At 41.2% G+C, this 22,063-nt stretch overlaps 1 protein-coding gene across 13 annotated transcripts in view; it reads right to left on the bottom strand.

Moving 5' to 3' along the window:
• Positions 1 to 1,875: 1,875 nt before the first annotated feature.
• The window catches only part of LOC127438126 (unconventional myosin-IXb-like), a 57,177-nt gene continuing 36,989 nt past the window's right edge, over positions 1,876 to 22,063 (bottom strand). Inside the window, exons 15-43 of one of the 13 annotated variants that reach the window (XM_051693430.1) lie at positions 21,254 to 21,346; positions 19,927 to 20,040; positions 18,800 to 18,839; positions 18,175 to 18,291; positions 17,504 to 17,584; positions 17,202 to 17,312; positions 16,792 to 16,911; positions 16,542 to 16,691; positions 16,251 to 16,408; positions 14,859 to 15,842; positions 14,700 to 14,757; positions 13,198 to 13,307; positions 11,891 to 11,997; positions 11,549 to 11,727; positions 10,913 to 11,020; positions 10,191 to 10,361; positions 10,011 to 10,052; positions 9,809 to 9,920; positions 9,657 to 9,730; positions 9,374 to 9,566; positions 9,005 to 9,133; positions 8,820 to 8,925; positions 8,601 to 8,732; positions 8,215 to 8,338; positions 7,982 to 8,029; positions 6,619 to 6,734; positions 6,372 to 6,499; positions 6,213 to 6,274; positions 5,163 to 5,310 (exon numbers count right to left, since the gene is read on the bottom strand). In XM_051693430.1, coding sequence (XP_051549390.1) covers positions 6,216 to 6,274; positions 6,372 to 6,499; positions 6,619 to 6,734; positions 7,982 to 8,029; positions 8,215 to 8,338; positions 8,601 to 8,732; positions 8,820 to 8,925; positions 9,005 to 9,133; positions 9,374 to 9,566; positions 9,657 to 9,730; positions 9,809 to 9,920; positions 10,011 to 10,052; positions 10,191 to 10,361; positions 10,913 to 11,020; positions 11,549 to 11,727; positions 11,891 to 11,997; positions 13,198 to 13,307; positions 14,700 to 14,757; positions 14,859 to 15,842; positions 16,251 to 16,408; positions 16,542 to 16,691; positions 16,792 to 16,911; positions 17,202 to 17,312; positions 17,504 to 17,584; positions 18,175 to 18,291; positions 18,800 to 18,839; positions 19,927 to 20,040; positions 21,254 to 21,346 — 3,964 coding nt within the window. In that variant the 3' untranslated portion in view covers positions 5,163 to 5,310; positions 6,213 to 6,215. Of the gene's footprint in view, positions 5,432 to 6,211; positions 6,275 to 6,359; positions 6,500 to 6,618; positions 6,735 to 7,981; positions 8,030 to 8,214; positions 8,339 to 8,600; positions 8,733 to 8,819; positions 8,926 to 9,004; positions 9,134 to 9,373; positions 9,567 to 9,656; positions 9,731 to 9,808; positions 9,921 to 10,010; positions 10,053 to 10,190; positions 10,362 to 10,912; positions 11,021 to 11,548; positions 11,728 to 11,890; positions 11,998 to 13,197; positions 13,308 to 14,699; positions 14,758 to 14,858; positions 15,843 to 16,250; positions 16,409 to 16,541; positions 16,692 to 16,791; positions 16,912 to 17,201; positions 17,313 to 17,503; positions 17,585 to 18,174; positions 18,292 to 18,799; positions 18,840 to 19,926; positions 20,041 to 21,253; positions 21,347 to 22,063 lie in introns of those variants that run through there. The other 12 variants (XR_007896649.1, XM_051693429.1, XM_051693427.1 and 9 more) reach the window with 12 other exon arrangements.

Consider the following 22,063-nt stretch of genomic DNA (forward strand, 5'->3'; position numbering starts at 1 on the left):
GGCCCAAACATACTTCACGCAAGTATGCAAACACAGACACGAGCATCAACGCATGGCCAACGCATGTTCCCGTTGTACATACATCACGTGCGGTCTTGCGTTGTTCTGGCGGTTACAAACCTCAGACCACAAGGTGACGAAAGAGTTTTTTAGGTGCCACGAAACCGGATGTGGTGGAGTCAACATGTCGACAGTTTTTGCTTTTGTATTTGCTAAAAAGACGACAGAAAAATATGTTTGTATAATCTAACTTGTTCGGCAAGACTCTCCTCAGATTGCTGCTCCGCCATGACAGTTGTTGATTGAAAAATGAAAACCCGCTGAAGCGCCCCTTGTGGCAACACCGAGAATACAGCGCGTATTTGCGTTAGGTTATGAATTGCGCTCTGACACATTTCACAACACAACGACACGTGAAATCGAGTTAAACGTTTTGCTTCTTCCAACAACCGCATTTCAGTGAGAATGAGATGTCATTTTTTTTCCAAATGTTTGTGAATTGATTTTTTTAGATATACAATTTAATAATAAAAACTTTTGATAGAAATGAACCGTGATACATCTTTGTATGCAGTTCAAGACTTTGTACAGGGTTTTATCATTCCGTATTTGGGCGACAAACTTCAGATTATTATTTTTTTTCCTCCCCAATTTGGAATGCCCAATTCCCAATGCCCTCTAAATCCTCGTGGTGGCGTAGTGACTCGCCTCAATCCGGGTGGCGGAGGACGAATCCCAGTTGCATCCGCATCTGATCTGCGCATCTTATCACGTGGTTTGTTGAGCTCGTTACCGTGGAGACGTAGCATGTGTGGAGGCTTCACGCTATTCTCCACAGCATCCACGCACAACTCATCACGCGCCCCACCGAGAGCGAGAACCACATTATAGCGACCACGAGGAGGTTACCCCATGTGACACTACCCTCCCTAGCAACCGGGCCAATTTGGTTGCTTAGGAGACCTGGCTGGAGTCACTCAGCACACCCTGGATTCAAACTCGCGACTCCAGGTGTGGTAGTCAACGTCAATACTCGCTGAGATACCAAGACGCCCCCAAACTTCAGATTCTTTACAAATCTGTTTATTCCCGATAGTCCTATAATGCAACTTGTATTCAGCATTATGGTCAGTGGTAATATTACACAAAACATGTTCTGCCTGTATTACAATTACGACAAACAGAATCTACATGTCCCATTTCAGTTCACCCAAAAATCATTTACTCACCCTCATGATATCCCAGATGTGTATGACTTTCTTTCTTCTGCTGAACAACAAATGATTTTTAGAAGGTAGAGCTCTGAAGGTCCATACAATGCAACTCAACAGGGTCCAAAAAGCACAAAGTCAGCATAAAAGTAATCCATAAGACTCCAGTGGTTAAATCCATGTCTTCAGAAGAGATATGATAGGTGTGGGTGAGAAACAGATCAATATTTAAAGGTGCACACAGTAATTCTAATCCAGTACACTTTTTTGTCAAATTCTGCACATATCTCCTCACATGCTAGCTGTCCGTTCTGTGGGGGTTTTTCTTACTTCTCAAAATTGGATATTTAAGCCTATTTAAATGACACAATGAATGTATTAGTAATAATTTCATGTCTTGTGAAATCTGTGGATCCAAGTGCAGATCAAGACTTTTGAACTCTCAACAGTAACAGTATTGCTTGCAATGTTATTTAGTTGATTATACTGCCTTTTCCCCTTAAAATATTGCATAGACATCAAATCAAAACATTTATGACACTCTACTTCCAGGTTTGAGTTCAGTTCCTAGTTTAGAATATTATGGACTGTGTTCATGGACATCAAACAGTCGTGTTCGAACATTTTCTGTCCAAATCCGTGAATTACGACATTAAGAAACTGGTAACATTTCACAATAAGGTTCTATTTGTTAACATTAGTTAATGCATTAGGTATCATGAACTAACAATGAATAATATTTTACTATATACTGTAATAATAAAAACGGTTGCATTAGATTAATCAATAAACATCCAAAGACTTTCGACCTCAATTTTAACACAAATTATTGTATTATAAACATTTAAAATTCAACATTTTAAAATGTTGTGCAAAGTTCATAATGGAGTATATGAACACTGACTACTGTACCAGATGTTATTAAAACCATTTCACTCCAATAATATATTCCTTCATTTCTTTTGAGATTGAAAGACGTCACAGCAGCATAATGTTGACAAAGTTGTTTTGTTTTCTAACCTCTCTACACAATTCAACTGAAAGCGTTGATGGAGACTCTGTCATCTTGCCAAGCAGTCATAAAAGCATTGAACTCGAAGGTAAACATCTAACAGTACATTGGAGACACAATGACACCAGAAATGTCCATATTATCTACGGCCATGTTTCCGTACAAGAACATATCCACAGTTTTACCTGAGGTGTACAAGAAAGGCGATTTCTCTCTTATACTCCCCAATCTTCAACGCTCTGATGGAGGAACGTGCATCTGTTTTGTCCCAGATGCAAACGTTTTTCCAAAGTGTACAATTGGTTGTCAAAAGTAATAACTCCTACAACTCCATACATTTGCTTATGAATTTAAATAGTCAAATATTTGACAATACTCTGCTATAGTTTTGCACATTAGCCCTGCTACACTGACTTGCAAAAGGTGCAAGTGCACTTAAAATGTCTAAAAGTAAAAGGGGACAGGTGCTGTCAAGTAGTGAGTTCGGTGATGACTAAACAATGACAGTTGTACATTTTGGTGCTTTATTTTTCTTTAATGGTTTTTGTGTGTGTGTTTGCCTTAACAGAAAGCTCATTCACAAAAAACACAGCTGCTCAAGTAAGAAGCCAAGGTACGAAAGCAAGGCTGGGAAAGACTCTACATTTCCTAATTTGTGTATTTGGATTAATTCTTTGCTTTGTTTGAATGGGCCTTTCTAGTCGCTGCATTGCACGTGAAGTAAGAGAGACTATAGTAAAATCTATAGTACAAGAACTATAGAGCCCCAGTTGAGGGCTGAATATGGCACCATTCTGGCTTGGGATGCACCCATATAGAAATAGGCGACACTGATTATGCTACAGTTGATATCCAATATTATGATTGATATTAATGTATTGTATACTATTTCCTATTCTTCAGTATCACATGCTATAGGCATCAGAACATTACAGCATGTATGTACAGTACAGTATGAAAGATAGATCACTTTTTTCCTTTTCCAGATTTCAAAAGAAACAGAGAATACAATTTAAATACAAAAATAAGCCCTCCTATAAATGTCATCCAATATCGATGCCAATAACATAAAACTAATATTGACCACTTAAATGGATACCTCAGTTAAGTCCTTTAGAAGCAAGTCAATGAAGTCCTTCAGTCAGTTCACGATGGCCATCTTGGTAAAACCCCCGGGCAGCTATTTTGAAATCATGCAAGTACAGCTCATTTCTCAAAAACCATTTCAATAACATGCAAAATCCACAATATGGTTGGTCCAACTCATGCACAAAAGATTGCACTTTCACACTAAACCCTAAATGAACTGTCTATTAAAAATTACAAGGGGGGGGGGGTTCCTCTTTTTCACCCAATTTGGAATGCCCAATTCCCAATGTGCTTTTAAGCTCTCGTGGTCACGTAGTGATTCGCCTCAATCTGGGTGGCGGAGGACGAATCTCAGTTGCCTCCGCGTCTGAGACCGTCAACCCGCGCATCTTATCACGTGGCTTGTTGAGTGCATTGCCACGGAGACATAGTGCGTGTGGTGGCTTCACGCTATTCTCCGCGGCATCCACGCTCAACTCACCATGTGCCCCACCAAGAATGAACCACATTATAGCGACCACGAGGAGGTTACCCCATGTGACTCTACCCTCCCTAGCAACTGGACCAATTTGGTTGCTTAGGAGACCTGGCTGGAGTCACTCAGCATGCCCTGGATTCAAACTAGCGAACTCCAGGGCTACCCAGGCCCCCTAATTGAAGTGTTTCTTAATAAAACATGATATATATGAAGGCTACAACATAGGGGAGATTTCTGTGTTCATTCATTAGACTGTGATTTTTGGGATCATGAAGAGGCAGAGCATGAGTGGATGATGGCTGGTGGCACCTCGAGCAAAAAGGAAACCCCAAAGAATTATAGGAAAACACACACACACACACACACACAGACACACAGACAGGTTTGCGGCCAATACAAACTGTATTTTAAGAAAATAATTAGTACGAAAAATGTATCATTAAGGATTTGAAAACAGCAATACTACCAAACACTTACAGTCCTAGTGATGCTAAATGTAATAATTAACACCATACTCATCCAGCCACAATTCGTTTCTTACTTTTCAAACATGATCACATACGACAGTCATAACACTTGACATTAGTAATAAACACAATGGCTTGGCCACTAATTGTATTTAATCCTACACAATTCTGTTCTCAATAGACATCCACACTGATCTGAAGTGTCATATTGCTTGCCAAAGCATCAAACTTCAGGCGAAATCAAAAATAGGACTGCATTATTCTGGGAAATTCCAGTCCGTTATGGCACACCCCTTGTCAGGGCTGGAATTTTGTCCAAGAGGAAAGTGGCAAGTGCAGCTTTCTCTCCTTTGTAGTCAAAAACTTGTCCACCAAATTTTTATGCCTTAAAATTGCCTGCTTGTATAAATATATCTGTAGACAAAAATGTGCACCAAGGCATTTTCCTCTGATGCAGGTTATGTTGATGTTTGTGAAAGCGACTGAAGGTACAAAGTTCTGTTTTTTCCTTACACTAAAAAAAGTTTAAAAAAAAAATCAAGCATAAAACATGATGCATGTCAACGCCTATCTGTAGGACACAGTCTTAAAAAGGTCTCTTAAAAAACCCAATATATTATTAGAATGGAAAAGTGCTAGGTGAGACAATTCTCTTTATCGGTCACTGACCGTAGCAAGCAGCCAATGGCAAGGACAGCAACCAATCAAATCGTCCTCTCAAGAGCAGGCAGCTTTGAAACTCAAACTTTGTCTTTTACGAAAGCAACGTCGGGGTCTGAGAAGCGCCGGGAGACGTTGGCGGAGGTCTGGAGGTCCCATGCGGCGGAGGCAGCTGGGACTGCAGTCGAGGACGGGAAGAGGAGGTCTGTTCCCGCTGCGATGTAGAGGGACTGGATGCTGTCTTTGCGCCGGCCTGGTTGCTCGCGGCGTTGGATGAGGGTGAGGGACTTGGCTTTGCGGGGAGGGAGGGACTGTACAGCCGGGTGGCAGAGGACGCCTGGTGGCAGTTTGACCGTTCCAGGGATGATGGGGTGGCGACGCAGGAGCTGAAGCCTGGGAGAAGACAGTGAAGGGAGAGAGGGGCCATCAGCCCTTGTTCTGCCTCCCTGGGCCAGGATGACATATTTAGGAAGGCAAGCTTGATTGTATAATCTTGACACAACCATTGTTTTTCCTATGATAGGAGATAGAACCAATCAACCCCAAAGCAGGAAACCAGAAAGAGCAAGAGTAGACGAGAGGTCTACAATGCAACTAACATTCATAAGCGAAGACAACATGCAGTCTTCTTCCATCACTGCAACCAGGGCTCAACATTAAGACTTGTCCAGGACAACCAGAGAAGAAATCAAGAGATGTGAAATTAGGACGTTTGATTGGACAATTAAGCACACCGTGCCCACTTCCCTTTAGTATAGAATATAGCAAAGGAACATTATTCTTGGCTCAAGTTGTGCATAGTTTGTAGTTCACTATATTGTTGACTTTATTTTCCCAATGCCTTGCTCCATTTTGCTTATAATATATTAAAGCTATAATTAAACGTTTTTGGACAAGTGATTGAAGCTTTTGGACAAGTAAATAAGTTTTAAGGCCTAAGTATACTTCGGTTTTCCGTGTGTGGGTACATCTTGTGCACAGTGTGCGATGGAAATTCCAACAGCACAGTTCACACGTATGGTTTGTGTGCATCCTAGTTGTTCTAAACACGTGGACAGTCTGTGCCTTTAGCACATGTGCCTGCTGTTGACTACTTAAGAGTATACTTTGAAATGCTGAGTACACAACCGTGCACAAGACAGAATGGCATGCGGAGAAACGAAGTATACCCTCTTCTTTACTTGTCTGAAAGACCTGGAAAAGGTTAATGTCGAGCCCTGACTGCAACCATGCACATAACTTAAGCAAACTCATGCACTGTCATGAACACGCACACGGGTTAAATGAATAACAACCTGCTACAGAATGGATGGCACCGCCACCCTCTTTAAATGCACCAGGAGCATCTTGTCCAGACCTGCACCACACACAACAGGACCCACACATGGGTGACTACTGCAGAAGAAAGAGAAAAGAAGGTCCAAAACGGAGGGAGTCTGTACCTTAATACTGACCTTCCGTGTCCGAACAGACCACTCGTTCATCCAACAGGCTTTCAGAGCTGATTGACGCTTCCGAGTCAAGGTTCTCCTGGTCGGAACCGGGCTGTTCTAGTTCAGGCAGCCTGCAGGCCAGATCTTCTCTGAAACATTAAAAAACAGTCGCAATGCAAAACTTGGCCAGATTTGTGCTAAGTTTGAAGACTACTCGTCAGTTCTAACGTTTTTTGAACAGTATATCCAAGAAGCTACGGCTACATACTTTTCCTGCTTGATGGATTTGATCCGCTCCACCAGGCTTCGCTCGGCTTCAGTGTCCGAATCAAGGGTTTCGTTCTCAGGTACGGCACAAAGGTCGGAAGATGGCTTCTCGTGGACCTACAGTCCAAACAAACCCCAACATTTACTCATCTCAAGAACATAGTATCAACACCAGCTCTCCTTACATCATTAAATGCCTTCCTTCATACAAGAACTGCAGGACACTGGCGTTTGGTAAGTATATGAAGAAATGAGGGATCTTGCAATTCTTCATCAGACACAACATGCCTTGTGCAGAGGAACAATGCTAGTGAAGTTTCATAGAGGTTAGCATAACAGTTTTGAGGAAGAGAGAATTTCCTTGTGAATATAAACCACTTAGATGAATGTTCATTTTTCCCATTTACATTTGATGTCAACATGAAGAAGCATTATCAACCCGTTTTACTTCTGGAATTTGATGTGCCGTATTTCAGGATAATCAATGAGAGCGGGACTTTATTTTATATATTGGGAATTGATTGGATGGTGAAAATTAGGCGTTCTATACCAGAATACCAGACCTGACAGTGTGCATTGGACTGAAACTCTTCCGGTACCCACTTCTAAAACAATACCTAAATGGCTATTAGTTAACATTAACCAATAGCTTGCATGGCCTAGGTGACGTTAGCCGAAAAAGAAAGCCATGTCAGTGGTGGAGATTTGCATTTTGATGAAAAATTACGAAGACAAAATGTTTTTTGTTTGGAATAACATGCACTAATGAATCAATAAGAAAAGTAAATAGGGTAATTTTGATCTCATGTTGACTGGCAGGTTTACAAAATTCGATTTTAAGTATGGAAGCTTTCATGGCATGAGTTTCAAAGCTTTGCACAAATCAAACATTTAAAAATACAAAGGTTATCAGTCAAAACTGTATGCTGATGTCTATGGCCATTTTCATGGCGAAATCAGGTCAAAGTATAATACATAAAACAACTAAAAACCTATAAAAGATGTTTAAAATCCAATAATTAAAAAAAAAAACCTCATACTGATTCTGGACATTCTTTTAACTTAATTAAAATCGCATAACATCACAACAAATGCACCTTTTACTTATAATTCTGCACATGTTTTTTTTTTTAACATTGTTTTGAAATTCATGCCATCCTCTACAATAACCACCCAAAACCAGAACACATCTACACCAAGAGCTAACATCCACCGACACCCTTGTTAGCGTCTACAACTCTATAAGGACACTAACACACATGCAGTGAGTTGAGAGTTAGTTGGGGCTCGAGTTCTACACTGCATGCACACTACAGGAACATGCCAAACTACTGGACTTTGCAAAACCACAGTGACATACGTACCGACACTTCTTTGTAAGGAGAGATAAACCTGAGAGGTAAATGCCAGCACTACAAACACATAAAACGAGAAGCAAAACAGCATTGCGAAAGTTACTCTCTTGAGGTGCCTGTGGTTACGAACTGTAGGATTGTTGGGGGAAAAAGAACATGGACATTTTTCACAGATGTCTGAAAACAAACCAGTAATTACAATTTCTGCTAGAGAGCAGGCAAGTCGAGGCTTTGAAGTTTACCGTGTTTTGTCTTTTAAGCTTAAGTTGATTGACTGCCAGTGCCTCCGCATATTCCAGCTGTTCGATCTCTTCTATTTTCTCGTTGTATCTCCGGATCTGTTCGTTAAGTAGCATCTCCACACAACTGAAGAAAGATTCTGTCTTTAGACTGTTTTCTTTACATTCTTGTTAACAACACATTCTACATTTTATTTATCACAGGCCACGCACACACTGCAATGTTTTGGAACTGATAACTGCATACAGTATATACCTAAATTATCATCTGTTTGTTTGAGAAATACAAGAGTCAAATAACTGAACTCTGTGTGAACAGAACAGGATTAAGCCCTAAGAACGGCTGCAGTGTGAACGTGGCCACAGAAAATTCCTCTGTAGAGACTCACGTGGTTGTTTTGGCAACATCCTTCATGCTCATGAGGGGGTCGGCACTGTCTGGACAGCGGAGGATACAGGGGGCAAAAACGATGGCCAGAGAGTTTGGCGTCATTCGATTGCTCTTCTCCTCCTTTGCAACCCTGAAACACAACCTGAGCATTAACACCTGGCTGCTGCGTCACTGTAGTACTCTGCTGCATTATGTATTGGCATGAACTTGTCTATACCTTACAAGATGGAAAACAAGTCTCTCCAAGGTGTTAAAGTTTGCCATTGGAAGCTGCTCTAAAACTTTGTAAATGGCGTGTAATTGCTCTTGTTTCTCAGGCAGTTCTGTAATCGAAAACAAATGCATTACAAAGTGTAAACTGTAGCAGTATAAGGTCAGTGGAATGGTGCAATTGGGACTGACCTATGGCATGGAGGAAGTCATTGTAGTGCATGAAGGTCATGAGAGGTTCAGGAAGCTCCCTGAGCCACTGTTTGACCAGGCCTGTGACCGCATGGATGGGGTAATCCTCCAAACACACATTCTCTGGGCCTACACAAGCCATTAAGCAATGAGATAAAGTGAGCTGTTGACAAAAACCAACAGGCATAAACGTGCTGGTGCTCCTAGAACCGCCAAGAGCCATGGTACTGTAATCAGTAAGCTGCAAAGTGGACGAAAGAATTGGACTATGCCAACAGTCAAAAGTCTAGCTAGTACATGTGGTCTTCAGTCTCCATACATTTTTTTTAACCGTGCATTTGAGATCCAAAAACACCAATAATGCCTCACCTGCTTCCAGTAGCTGATGTAGCTCCTTCATGCGGTTTGCTGAGCCGGACTTCCTGTAAATGCCCTCCGTGTAAAGGCCATTCATCTCCACGTGTTCCAGCATTATCTCCAGCACTAATGGCACGGGGGTCCTGTCGCTGACCAGGTGACACACTCGCACTCCGAAGTGTTGTGATCCAGGGTCATCTTCACTCTAGCACACAAAGGTCAACCCTTGGTGGTCACGACCATTAAGTAAGTCTCTTAAACATTTCCACCAATCCGTAACAATTTCGACTCTTACCTTCTTGGTGCAGAAATTTGAACAGCCTATTACGATTTTACAGATGCACTTCTTATGACAAACCATTTTGCAATCTGAAACAACAAGAGAGAGTCACATGGTGCCCTCAGACAAAATAGAGGCCAATCATAAGGGACGTATTACAAACCCACAGCTGCACATGTAGGCCTTCTCCATGCCCCAAATATAGGACGTGCACTGATCGCACGACTGCATGATGTTCACTTGGTAGTGTGTAAACACGTGATCCAATGGATTCTCCAACTAAATCCAGACAAAATATTTCAATTTCCTCAAAATGCTTAGTCAGTGTTGGTCTGAGAGGATGGTTATGTTACCAACAGAAATACTTACGCTCTTATCCTTCTTCCGTCTCATCTTTCGACTTTTGGGGGGCTGCAACACATTTGACCCAAGGTAAGTCATGATGTTTGCAAGCACTGAAGTTGTCAACAATAGTAACATTCATCAAAATAAAATATAGAAACAGATGGTGAAAATCCTGAGGTTCATAGGTGATGTGTGAACTTTCACCTTGGTTGGTTCGGCCTCTTCTTTCTTGATCTCTGCTCTGATGAATCCATCTAGAACGGACTGGAACAGATTGACCACCAGCGGCACTTCGCCCTTCTGCTTCTCTCCAGCCAAAATTATCACTTTTTTCTGATAACAGTTCATCAATGCCTTATAACCAGTCTGAGGTTTCTGTAGGTTGGTGAGGGAAGAAATAAATGTGAGTGGAGTTCGCCCGTGCAAATCTCATGACCACAATGTTAGGGTGCTGTGAGTGGTTGCTAGGGCTTTGCTATAAAGTTGCTATAATGAGTGCTGTGCAGCTGATCAGGTATTATGAGCTGTGGCTATGGTGCTGTGGGTGACAGAGCTAAAGGCAGTTGCTAAGGTGCAACTGAGTGTTTTTTTTACATTGCTTTGCAGTTGCTAGGCAAATAACATTAATTAATGTTGCAAATCATGCACGCAATATTTGCAAATGATAAACAGACAAATGAAGAAATGTGGGAGTTTGTTGTTGAACATGATAATAAATGTTGTGTCGCGTTTCGTTCCAAATGGCTCTTATTTTGTTGCATTGTAAATTGTTTAATGTTCAGCGAGGACAGAAAAATGACATGATGCTGGAAACCTGTTGCAATGCACCTGGTTAGGACAGTGTTTGAGTATGTGGGCTATACTCTAGTGAGAGAGTATTGTAAGCAGTAGTTTTACAGCATGTGGATTATAAAAGCTCTACTCACAGAGATTGAATACATTCCCTTGATGATTTCTCTGAACTGCATGGTCGCAGTGATGAAGATGTGCTCCGTTCCTGACAGCTGCTTTCCACGTGAGCGCAGGTCATTTACCTACAACGCAAGAGAAAGAATGAGTCTGAGAGGATCCAGAACCTGTTGTATTTTCCAAGTATTCTAAACGCAATTAACACATCTTAAAAGACCCCAAGAAATGACCTGATGAGCACCGTTTTCTTTCCTTTGTTGACAGGGTTAGGTTAGGGTTATTTTTAAATAGCCAAAAGGCTTTATTTTAGTCACAGTCATGAAGCATGATTCGCTACTTGCTATTGGTAGTCGGTGGATGTTGGTTTTCATAATGTACAAGCAAATTAGCTTTTCTTTTGGACATTTGATGGACAAATGGGTCCATTTTCCCAGAAGAGCAAGACTGTAAATATAAAATATGTTTATCTGCTGAAAGCTAATTTTGCAAACTTTTAGAAGTACACAAGCATAAAGATGACCTCAAAGCTAATAGAAATGGACTAAAAGCTACAAAACTCCAATTTGGATTTCATGGATTCTTTAACAGTTTTTATTCTTCTTCAATGATTCAATAAACCACTAAAAGTCATATCTATTCTTCAGCATTCAGACCTGATTGCCCAGGAACTCATCGAGGTGGCGTAGCTCATTGGCATTGGTGATGATGCGGTTCAATGAGGCGTTCCACTGTTCGGAGGCGCGAGGCGCTGAGTGACTGATCATGATGCTGGGTGTCTGACCCAGCCGGACAGCATGAGGCTTAGGATGATGCGAGCATGATTGAGAGACGGCTGTGTAAAAGAATTTTAGAAAGAATGAATAAAGTTATGTTGATATGAATGATCAATGTTTCCACGGTCATGACAAACCTGGAAATATTAGGGAATTATATTTCCAGACCTGGAAGTGTCATGTAAATTTCTAAAGTGAATATAATGGATGAAGGACTGCTACCTTCTCTTTCATCCAAAACTGAAGCCAGCATGAAGTCTCCATCTTCTGGGGTTTGAGCTTCTTTATGTGGCCGCTTCTTAAGGATCTTTCTGAAGAACCCTGTTGTCCTAATGAACCAAAATGTAGCATTAAAAATGATTGAACTCTCATTATTATTCTTTAGACTGAGAGTCTATGGCAGGCTTTAGAACCATACAGTAAAAAGTTGCAGAATTTGACTAACGAGGGTCAGTCGCAATATCCCTAGTGCCAATTTTGGTGTCTCAAACCCTCTGTTTGAGACACCAAATATATATATATATATATATATATATATATATATATATATATATATATATATATATATATATATTTATATTTATGAGTACATGGTTATATGCTCATGGAAAAGATAGCTGTTTAGCCGTTTTTTGAAGACAGAGAGTGAGTCTGCTTCACGGATGGAGTTGGGAAGGTCATTCCACCAACAAGGTACAGTGAAACCGAAAGTCTGGGGAAGTGTTTTGGTGCCTCTGTGTTGGTACATCAAGACACTGGTCATTAGCCGACCGCAGGATTCTGGTGGGAACGCAGCTCTGCAGAAATGATTTTAGGTATGCTGGAGCAGACCCAGTGACTGTTCTGTATGCCAGCATCAGAGCCTTAAATATGATACATGCATCAACAGGCAGCCATTGAAGAGAGACAAGGAGTGGTGTAACATGCACTCTCTTTGGTTCATGAAGACCAGTCATGCTGCTGCATTCTGGATCATTTGCAGGGGCCTAATTGCGCATGCAGGGAGGCCTGCAATGAGAGCGTTACAGTAGTCCAGTCTAGATTTGACAAGTAACTGAACACTTATCAGACTTGTACGTATGAAGCCAGGCTGATTAACTGTAAAATATGTTTTGGATATAAATAATAGGAGTCCAATGGCAATAAAGAAGAGCTGCATGATGGGAGGTCTTATTAGACAAGGTATGCCTCTATCAAAACACTCATTGAGCGCATAACTTTGCACAGACTATGGAATTTCAGGAATCTCTCTTCTCCCACAGCAGATGCATTGCATCTATATAAGGGAGTGAGGAACCTATATCAGTAGTCAGATGTATGAGCACTGATGATGTACGCCAGGGGCCGCATTTTCCCATGAGCCCTGTGAGTTACATTTCCTGTGTGACTGCCTTCTACTAGAGATACGAATATGTACTGTATTTGGGTTCAGAATGTTGGATGAGTCAAAAAGCTCTTTGAGAGAGAGACAATCTTCAGATAAGGCTAAGGCATAAAACAAGCCTTAATATTGGTAGGTAGTACCGTACCTCTCTGGGGTCGATGGTTGGACTGGCAATACATCGTGCTGTCCGTGGCTGCTCTCCTTCAGGCTGCTGACCTTTGCTCCATCAGGACTGACCTCGTTACGGGACTGTGTCTGCACCAACATTCATCAACGCAACAAATGTCTGAATACTGAAGTGTGTACAGCACAGTCTAGTACAATGGTTCTCAACTGGTTTTGATTCAGGACTTAGATTTTACACCGGACATTAAGTGGAAACCAAAGCAATACCAAAATTGTTTATACTTAAAAACTAAACAAAAATTCTGGGGATGAATATAGAAATTGACCATTTTAGTTTCTAAATGTCTCCCGAATTAATACAGGTTTATTGCTCTCAGCAGTCAATGATTGACAATTAAAAATATAACAAAAGAGATGGAAAGTGTTTTAACATCCCTTTAAAAGGTGATAAGCCTATTTGTATTGCTATACTAATTAGTCATGATTATGTGGTTGAATTGTATTATCTGCATCTAGCATTTTTTTCTCTTCAGTCCACAACCCAATCAGAACAGACCGGCGACTCATTTTTGGTCCATGACTCACCAGCTAAGAACCACTTACTTATCAAGTATACAGTAATGCAACTGTTTCAGTCGATTAGATAGGAGTGGCACAAAGACATATATTCCTTCCTCCTGTACAGTCAACATTTAGAAAGTGAATACGACCCAGTGAAATTAGCTTTCCCTTTATTATCCCAAACTGGGTAAATATAGAAGGTTAAGGATTGTTAGTTACCCTAAAAATTACAGCACCTAAAGATGGATTTTTGCAGGAGAAACAATATGGAAAGTGAAAAGTCCAAAATAATTCATATTAAGGAAATCTGTCTGAAATTACCTGACTTATCAGACTTTAGCCTGTGTGTTATCCTGTAGCTTTTAAAATCCCTTGAACATGTGACATTATTTGTTTACGGGGTTCAAGATTGATTATTCAGGATAACAAACAGATTAAAGGCCTTAGGGTTGCACCAGCTCGGTGGAGGATGAGTTCAATATATCTGCAACCCCTCCATAATTTCAAATGTTTAATGCACCAACAGCCCACACACCATAGCTTCCCTGCCTGGAATCTAATGTCAGGCTGCAATACAACACCTGCTGTGGAGTCATGGGGGATAAAGGAAATGTCGTGTAATCTGCATCTTCCATTTCAACATTTTTAATGGGCAAACAGATACGTGCAAGGGCAAGCCTTCTGCGTCTTTGACGAGCTTTGCCCTGAATCAGCCAAAGAAACATAAACTCAAGTGAACATCACATTTATAAACCTAAACCACCACATATGTGTAACCCGAACAGTAGATTGGCTGAACAAGGCAACTTAGCACTGAGTTCCAGTTTCGAGAGAACTTAGCCTCATGGCAAGCTTGCAGTGGAACTTAAACGGACTGTTGCCTAGTACTAACTACTTTAACCAACAACTGGGATCAATCCAGACTACAAAGCAGAGAATCAAGGTATTCCTTCAAGTTACCTGTGATGCTGCACCTATTCTGGACACATCATCTAGTGACATAGAGATTCCTCGATTCCTGGAGAACGTTGGGAAAATCAGAAGGGAACAAATTATTAGAATTATGAAGGAAAGTACAGAGAAGAAGAAAGTATGGTAGGATAATACAGAAAGTCATACTGGAGAGATTTGATGCCTTTGTACTCTAGACTGTGTGGTCCTGCTATAAGGTTCTCAGGCTGAGTGTTGCTTCTAGAAGGTTCTTTCCTCCTATTGGCCTCTTCATTGGCATGAGAAGGTTTGCTTTGGTCAATGATGGCTGTGTCACTGTGGCCATTTCTTCCAGGTCCAGAAGGTGGTATATCCAAGGGTAAGGTTGAGGGCCGAACATGTTCTGGTGGGACATCTCTGGTGTCCCTCTTCACCTTCTCCCCTTTCCAAGCGACAAACGTGTATTGATCCAACTCTTTGCTGTCGGCCCGCACCTTCAACTTGCCCTCTGCTTTACCGGGACTCTCAAGAGTTTTGCTCTTGAAGGAAGTATCATCTTTTGCCACCGAAGCCGCCCGTTGGCTCTCTCGTTGGCTGTGCTCTAGGCCACGCTGCCGCCTTAGCTCGCGTTTTTCTTGACTGGATGTTTGAAGTTTGGAGAGTGAAGGTGGTCTGGTTTGGTTCTGTCCAGCTTGTTTAGCTTGTGTAACGTCCTCTTTGGGTTGTGGAGAAGATTCGTTCTCATATTGCTTCTGGTGTTCCTTTATCTCAGGATGAGGGCCAACCTCAACTTGAGGAATCTTTTCCAAATCTTTTTGCTCTTTTGAGACCTGGACATGGGCTCTGCCCTTATCTTCAACTTCAACGTCCACAGGAGTCTTATCTTGGTGCTCTAGCACTAAAGTCCCATTTTCAGGCTTCTTGTCCAGTACTGTTGGTTGTTGTAGTGCCATCTTTTCTCGCTTCTCTGCAGCTTGCCGCTCAGCCTCTTCTCTCTGTCTTCTAGCTGTTTCCTCTTCCTCTTTGAGTCGTCTGGCTTCCTCTTTGGCTTCTTTCGCTCGCCTTGCTTCCTCTTCAGCTTCCTTGGCGCGCATTGCTGCCTCTTCCTCCTCTTTCCTCTGTCGAGCTTCCTCTTCCTCCCTCTTCCTCTTATCTTCCTTCAGGAAGTGGTACCTAGCAAGACCAAATTCAAAACTCACTGATGGTTGGCTCTTAAAAACTGCAACAGAAACTTTTTACATTTATACCTTAAAAGGCAACATGAAAATGCATTTGCAAACAATTTTACATCTCTAATACGATGTATTTTAACAGAACAAAACATTACCGCTTAGCCTGCTCAGCCCTATTGTCCTTAAACAATGTCTAAATAGTTTTATTAATCTTAACCAAAAGCCTACAAGGCAAAGGCGTTGTCAACCAAAAAGTCTTTGAGAGCAAGTTTTACATTCTGATGAAAAATTACACTAATAACAAAGCATTTGTTTCTTTGGAATAATGTGCAGTGTAAGAATTATCCAGACCAGGAACATGAATTAAAGATATAGGGTCAAATTAGCTTTCATGTTGATAAGGGCCTACCGTTTACGAGCTGATTGGCCTCTTGCAAGTGCCTGTATCTTTGTGACGGAGGCTTGTGCATTTCTATATTCAGCTCTCTGTTTGGAACCTCTCCATGCTGCCTGGATAAGAACTGCCGCTTGGTACAACTTCTCCCTGCGGTACCTGTGCCACGAGCGCTGTAGACAAGGTCAATCAAATGTCTTACACAAGTACATATGCCTTTAACATTATAGAGACAAGTCACACAAATGCAAAAAAAAAAAAACGTTAACGTTGCCCAACCATGAGGCATTAAAGTTTCTGATATACCTGGATCAAGATGGCTGCCTCTCTCATTCTAATGAAATCCCACCTCTCCATTTTAGCTCGAAACCAGCGTTGCAAGAAAATGATTTTGTGCATGACATCTTTGTGCAGGATGTCTTGAAGCTTTTGCCTTTCAAGTTCTTTCAGATACACCTGCAGATAAGACATTTGAACCAGACGAGCAACAAGTGTCAAGAGGCAACTTCAGATAGTCAATTAAAGACTTTGGGGGTAAAAAGAAGAGAAATCAGACCTTGGTTTTTCCAATCTGGTAGGTAGTGTTGTCAAAGCCGAGCTTGTGCAACAGAGATGAAATGTCCTCCAGGGATGTAGCATTCTTTGGCAGCAACACACGGAACTGCTCAATAAATTCCTATCATACGTAAAAAGAGTTTTTTCATTTATAAAAATGGTACAGAGTGGTGCTTGTCCATTCAAAACTCGCCGTGACAATGTTGCTATGTGGTGTTTAGGGGGTTGCCCCAAATCAAAACAGCCTACCCCAAGTCTTTAGATATGACTTGTGTCCCTTTATAGTCCGCTAGGAAAATAAATTGTAAGTCCAGAACTTACTGATGCACATCACAAATTCCATTCCAGCTATAAGTTTATTAACATCAACCAGTGGAGTAAATCTCTGGATAGGTCATAACAAATTGTTACCTGAAACGTGTATTTGGCTCCATAGCCTGACCTCCTGATGCGCACCGTTTCCAACATGCCTGTGTACTGCAGCTGCTGCACAATGAGTGCCTCATCGAAACACATTTCCTTCTGAATTTCAAATACACAAAGAAAGATATCCGTCTTGAACAACAACTTAAAACAGCACACGTCTCCAAAACATTATTTCACTGTAATATCTAGTTGAAGAATTTCTACATTCTCATGTGATAAAGGGGTTAGGGTAAAATAACATTTTAATGACAGGAAAGTGTGAAGAGGATGAGGACACAGTTTTGTACCTTCTCGGCATTAGAGCGGAGGCATCGGATGAAGAACGGTTCAGCCTTCCCCAGTGTCTCCAGCAGTTTACTTAGAGACGTCTACAAGATAAAGAGAGATCATAGTACTTAAGACCAGCAGAGAGATTCACATGATGCCTTCTACCCACTACATCCATTTGAGTCCTTAATATTCTTAGCATTTGAACTTTAGTGCTTCAAAATATCCAAAAATAAATTATTTTCTTGACTTAATTTTTAGCTGTTCCAAAACCTAGTGAGCTGCCTTGATGTCTACAAAGGTGGCTGCCTTCTAAGGCAGCATGCAAACTGAAACGGAACCTGATTTGGAACGCTCTACACTGGGAGCAACTCTGTGCATCATAGACGCACAGCAGACTCAACACACAATTTAAATCAACACAGTTTTAATTTATTTTTTCACTACGCTTGGCGCAATGCATTATGGGCTTGCGGTCTACGTGAAGGATACTGCCTTAGAATTTGGTGAAACCAAGGTAAGCAGCAGCATAATCGAGTAGGCTACCTTTTTGAACAACCTTTTTGTCAAGAGCGCACCTATGATGTATTAACACGCTGGCTATATAGTCATCTCACTAGGTTTTGGAACAGAGCGTTTGTCATGCCAAACTTGACATGAACAGCCAGGCTTAATCAAATTTTGGTTTTACTTGAAACTGGGCACTGATGCTGGGAGGACGTTTCTTCTTGTGTAGATGCAGCAGAGACTTGGTCGTGCGGTCAAGGAGGCCTACTACGAACTTTAGCGAACAAGAGTCCAACAAGTTCTGCCCCAAAAAGCACACAAAAATGGAAACAATGAGTCTCTCACACACAGAAATACTTTCTCTTGGCTTCTGAAAGCCTTGGATACATTACAACATGGAAAATCTTATTCCAGCCTGAGCTTCAGCCGAAGAGTCTTCAAAACATTTACTCAGAACAGCACATGTAACGGAAAGTCATAAACAATCATGGCTATACTTTACACTTTCACAAATGGGGAAAAGCTGTGGTGCAAATGTTAAATGTCTTAAAGTTAAAGGTGCTGTCCAGCAATACAATGAAATTGAATGCATGCAACCAAGGTGATGTCAAGTTATGAGCAAGTTATTTCATTTTGGTCAACGACAATGAAGACAATGGAATGACGTGCACTGATGTGTCATGCATACTAAAACTCGCTGTCCAACTAGGTGAAAAATATCTTCGATAATTACGTAATACGTAATTTCTGACAAATACATTCCATAGGCGCTATTCATTACCCTGTTGGATCAATCCAGCAAGCTTTACCTTGGGAATGAGCTGCTTGTTCTTGGGGCTCTTGTTTTTCCTGTAGGGAGAAAAGGAGGGAGAGTGTTGATGGATTGTTGAAATAAGAAAGAAGGGATGTGGCGTGTTAGTAGATTGAGTCATGCATCGGCTGGTGGGATGTAAGTAAGGGCATCTACACCAGAGAAAGCTCTGACAGAGCATTTGACGAATAGGGAATGCTCAAGTTGCGCTTCGATGATGTGGAAAGAGTCAATTGGATTTCCAAAAGCATTGGATTTCTGAAATACTTTTTGGTCAATGAATGCCTACGTCAGAGTGTGCTACAGTAAACGTTCAACTTTTCTCGATGTAAACATTGCATGACGGGAGTGTAACTTTCATTATCTCTTGTAGTTTTTTTTACGGTCTTGAACGCACTATTCTCTTTGAAATGATTTGATTCACAGCATTGTCTGACGCAGTGTAAACTCAACTGTGTAGATGCTGTAGAGGCGAAAATGGATTCGGAGGAGATGGGAACATCAAGAGAGGGAGGAACGTATATATATATATATATATATATATATATATATATATATATATATATATATATATATATATATATATATATAGTCTGGCAACTATAGAGGACGTGTCTTGTAACTGAAGTAGATTTGATGTCTGTAGTCTATATAAGCAATGATTTTGCAGCTTTCCACACCTCATAAAACATTAAAAACTGGTGGGTCTCGGGAACCATTAAGCTCATGCAGCTCATGTTAGTATGTGGATAACATTCCAAGCTAGCTCGTTAATGAAGATCACATTGTTTTCAGCTCATAAACTCGCCATTCCTTCAACATGCACTGCTAGAAGCTACAGGGAGCCATCTAAAAATAATTGCCATACTTGTTAGAAGGGTTTTATTAAAGCAGGGTTAGGGCAGTTGGGGTAATGCAGTAAATCATGGCTAGCCGACAAGTAATGCTCCAAATTTGGGAAAAGTTCAGGAGCAGGGAATGTTTTTCCAAGGTAACATTCTCTGAACTAAGCTGAGTAAAGTGCCTCAAGCATTGGTTTTGATGCCAACTGATGTCAAGGCATCAAGGGTTGGTGAGGTGGACACATCGATTCTGGGCCAGCGGAAAGTTGGCATTCAAACTCACTGGAGGGCATGGCGCGGGAACCGCAGGCGACCCCAGGACTGCAGCAGCTTGCGTGGATCTTCCCCATCCAGCTGCAAGTCCTTAATGGAGTTGATGATTTGGGCATGCATGTCCCTGATTGAGCCCGGAGTAGAGGTGCATTTTGGGAGAGTGAGGGGGGGGAAACAGAGGAAGTGGGGTAAGAGGGGTGGAGAAGGAAAAGGGCAGGAACCCAACACCAAAATGTTGTTATTAGACTTTGGGAAACGCAAACACCCTCCACCTTGTGTGTACAAGAAAGGGATGGGTAAAAGGATAGTTCACCCAAAAATGGAAATTCTGTTAAAATGTACTCACCTTGATGGCGTACCAAATCTGTACGCCTTTTTTTATTTTTATTTTTTTTACAAAAAAGTATTTGAAAGATTGTTTTCCATGCTCCTGTCCATTCATTTACAGAACTAGCGATGTCCAATTTATGGGTTGATCCGGTTCCAAAAACAGGTCTGAAAGATTTTTTCACAAATTGGACTGACACGGTTCTCTAGTTCAACTCAGGACGAAATTTTGGTCGGTTTCCGAAATGACTTCTGGAGCCACAGATGTATGGACCACTTTTATGATCCTTGTTCCTTTTTTCAAGCTTGAAAATTTCAGTCCCTGTTCATTGTAATTGGATGGACAAGAGCACGGAAAATAAAACAATATTAAAATGTTCTCCTTTTGTGTTATGTTGTAGAAGTCCTACATGTTTGAAATCACATGACTTTCCGAAATGTAATTTCTGGGTGAACTATTTGTTTAAACTTCAAATTAAAATGCTCTTTGTACACTTGTGTCATTGTGTGAGTGCAGTGCACATGCACTCAGTGGTAACTTCATGCTGGCGTTACTCTGGTTTGGACCTGACGGCGTGTTAAACGGGGGTGGACATGTCGCTCTGTGAAGGCCTGAATTCATGCACTGGTTCACTTACCATCCAGTTCAGAACTACAGGAGGTCAAACAAGTTGGACTCTCAGTGGAGGCTGGGTACGCAAGGCTAATATTGCTTCCTTAAATCAGGAAGGGAAAGACCTTTAAAGGGTCTTTAAAGTACACTTTATATTCTCCTTCTCACTCAGAAGCACTTAGACTTAATAAACCTCAAAAGGTCCCAAAACAGGTTAATGCCATCTCTGGCTTTCCCTTTGATCGCATAAAGAAAGAATAGCTCCCACTGCTAGCTTCTGGATTTTGTGAACGTTTGAATGTGGTATTTGAGTTTGCTCAGAATACCAGAAATCCAGCCTCCCCGAGCTGCCAAGCTTTCCCTGCCTGACCTCAATGTTCCGCTCAAGTCCACTTACTTCTTACTCTCATAACTAGCAAAGATGTCCTCAAAAGCCTCTAGAGGGCGCTCCTCTGAGTGATCAAAGGAGAAATCAAGAATAGGAGCATGGCTGTAGAGAATAAACACCACACACACACACAGTCACTTGAGGGCGAACGCCACCAGCAGATGCTCATCTATGACCAGCTTCATTGACCATATTGTTCATCTTTGGTGAAACTGATCACAGACCAGAAACTGAGGGAAACCCTTAAAAGGAATAGTTCACCCAAAAACTAAAATGTTGTTTATCATTTACTCAACCTCATGGTTTTGCCGTATGACAAAAGGAAATGTTAGGCAGAATGTTCAGTCTCAGTTACCCTTCACGCCTTACCATTATATGGAGAAAATATACATTATAGTGAATGGTGACTTATGCTAACATTCAGTTAAACAAGTAAATGACAGAATTTAAGTTTTTGGGTAAAATATCCCTTTAACAAACACCTGAGGAAAAGCATAGGGACATTGCAGGAATACGCAACTTTGCCAACCATGACCAACAGAGTCCAATAACCAAACTGCAGTAGATGTTGTGTGATATTATGTTGTGTGTAAAAACTAGGGCTGTCAATCAATTAAAAATGTCAATCGAATTACATAATATGATTAACCAAATTTATTTGCAATATATTAACACATGCTGACCCCAAACGAACATAATTCGAAGACATTACACTATTGTGGAAGACGAGTAAATTATTCAACAGACTATCACTGAACATGAACATACATTTTGCAATCAAGTTTCTCAGTCTGTCTACGTTTTCAAAACAGTGTGGCA

Source organism: Myxocyprinus asiaticus, chromosome 49 (genome assembly GCF_019703515.2).
Source record: "Myxocyprinus asiaticus isolate MX2 ecotype Aquarium Trade chromosome 49, UBuf_Myxa_2, whole genome shotgun sequence".
Classification (NCBI taxonomy): Eukaryota; Metazoa; Chordata; class Actinopteri; order Cypriniformes; family Catostomidae; genus Myxocyprinus; species Myxocyprinus asiaticus.